The following is a 2,589-nucleotide window of genomic DNA, read 5'->3' on the forward strand; positions in this document are numbered from 1 at the left end:
GAGGAAGGGGACAAATGGCGAGCAGTAGGGTAGGGGAGAAGCAAAACATTGTTTATATAGAGAGAGAGAATTGCACTGGAGGCAAACATTTGCGCATGGTTGAGTGGTTAGCAGTGAGATTTTGTTATTCTAGGTGAGGTTGTGAGATGGATTTGCACATATAAAAACAAGATTTTGTAGTCGAGTGCATGGAGCCTCAAACTTTGCCTGCAAAGGAGTCTCGATTCGAGGCAATATGAATTGAAAGCTGCCAGTAGGTGTGTCGTACAAAATTATGTATATAAAGGTCACTTTATGGCATTTTATTCATTCATTCGATCAGTAGCGGAGGAAAAAAGGTCTAGTCAATATGAATCACTGGAGGACAAGTCTTGGCATGAATAAGAAGGTTATGGTGAAGATGATGGTGGCACTAGCGCTTCATGTGTGCACAACACAGGCGGTGCTTCCAGCCCAGACACAGCCGATGCCGCTGCAGGGTGCGTTTTATCTATTATTCTTTTGAATTTATGGCTGCAAGACTATTGACGCTGTTGCAATAATTATTTGTTAACGCTACGTACTGTGTCTAATTGCGTGGAATTTACGAGTACAGAGCCGCGCCTGGCCTGCATTGGTAAACTGCGCTTTATTCTTCCCGGTTGCAGGCAGGCCGATATGGATGACGGCCTTCCACCTGATCCCGCCACCAGGGCCGGGTGCCTGCCTCTCCCTGATACACCACGGGTGCAGCTGCAGTGCTTGAAGTTCTTCGTGTGCTCACCTAATCTGGATTGTGACCTCCTAGTCGAAAACCTGCGTCCACTTACTGCCCTCGTCCCCACGGCCTCCTCCCCCGATGACCACCACCACCAACAACACTACTCCCATCCCTACCGGGCCCCCGATTCCAGTTGAGCGCCTGCGCCCGCCAAAGTCGGCCGTTTGCAGATCCCGTACATGAAACCCATTACCGCGCCCCTTTGTGCCACCATCCATGGGCGGGGCTCATGCGGCTTTCTGCTTAGTCTTTACCACGCCAGTGCATATGCTGCAAACATCTATTGGTAGACACGTTTGCGACCGCAGGGCATTAACTGTGGCAGGATCGGGGGAGTTTACACCCACCTCGTTCCCGTTGATCCAAGTAATCTCTCTCTCTAGTCCCTCCCCTCATGCAGAAAACACGTTCGAACCTTGGATTTTGTGTGGGCTCGTATTTTCCCAATCTAGATACAAGTTTCCAGTTCTTTGCGCTTTCAAGTCCACTATTGAAGTTAGTCCTGATAAAAAAATACTTGATGCAGGTGAGGGTCTCTGCCTAATCTATTCTGGCACCACTGAAGAAGCACACAAACACTTGTGCGAAAACTCCACCCACGGCTAAGCTAGCTACTGTCGGTCACCGTCACCCTTGTGACATCATCAACTAATTTTGTCACATTGAAGACTACATGCAATATATTAACTTCTTCATCTAATTCGAATACATTCGTTAGTTTCTTTCGGACGAATATTTCTTTGGTTTTCAGAGTCTAGTCTGTCCGTAAACATTGATCCGTAACATGTGTTGAAAATACAAAAAGGAATGGATTTAGAGCTTGGACTAACATCTTGTTTTTTTTATAGAAATCATAAGCATATCTTGATAGCTTCTCACACATACTCGAATATAAGAAAAACATTTTCTTTTGATCTTATGAAATACAATCAATCATGCGACTTGTAATCAATTTGAAATAGTTACTATGCTTATCACATACTCCTATATCCTTGTCTCTTTTTATTAATGCCAACCTTCACAAATAAACCTTATTCAAGGCATGATTCTAGTAATGTAGGCTTTTTAACTATTGGTGTTGACGTCATCCGAAGTAGCTCGTCAACTTATGACGGAGAAATGATAGTTTCATTTCACCATTGTGTTACTACACACACACACACACACACACACACATAGAGACCATCTATATTATTATCACGTGTTCTTACAAAATGGGTAGCCTAGCCATGTATGCAAGTATGCATGAAGAAGACAAGATGACCCAAATCCATACTTTATCCATCAACATAGACACTTCAAATGAATTTCACCCATATCCAAAAGTCTGCACTACAATAGTCTTCACCAATCTCACAGAGTTATCTTAGCCCATTTTCCTTTGCCAATTTCCAACACATAGCTTAGAATAAGTGAAGCAGATAGGCTTTGCTAAGTGAAACAGATATGCATTTCTTAGTAGTCTTTACAAAACTATCAAAAATTAATTATAAAGGCACCAATAAATTGATAACCCAATACTGAGCTTTGAGACTCCAAACATTGCACTAGTAGATTTTGGAGTGTTTGGTGCTAGCTTTTGGAGCGCTTCTGAGAGAAGTGATTTTGGGGCTCTACCTTTGGGCAACACTTGTACTATTTATAAGATCCCCTGGGGACCTCACTTTTCAAATAATCTAGACACAAAGTCCGAGAGCAAAGGACCCCTATGGCATAATAATAAAGAAATACCAAAAGGGGCACCAAGGCCATGCATTTGGGCATTGAACTCTGCTGTGCCATGCCAGTTGATCTCTCTCTCTCTCTGTCTCTCTCTCTCTCTCTCTCTC

General features: G+C 43.4%; 1 protein-coding gene across 1 annotated transcript; it reads left to right on the forward strand.

The window, feature by feature from the left end:
- Positions 1 to 376: 376 nt before the first annotated feature.
- LOC147432509 (uncharacterized) lies at positions 377 to 897 on the forward strand. The gene is made up of 2 exons (XM_086491866.1): positions 377 to 479; positions 596 to 897. The coding sequence occupies exons 1-2, from the start codon at positions 377 to 379 to the stop codon at positions 895 to 897; spliced, it is 405 nt and encodes a 134-aa protein (XP_086347992.1).
- The last annotated feature ends 1,692 nt before the right edge of the window (positions 898 to 2,589 follow it).

Source organism: Adiantum capillus-veneris, chromosome 20, assembly GCF_014529385.1.
Source record: "Adiantum capillus-veneris isolate H3 chromosome 20, ASM1452938v2, whole genome shotgun sequence".
NCBI lineage: Eukaryota > Viridiplantae > Streptophyta > Polypodiopsida > Polypodiales > Pteridaceae > Adiantum > Adiantum capillus-veneris.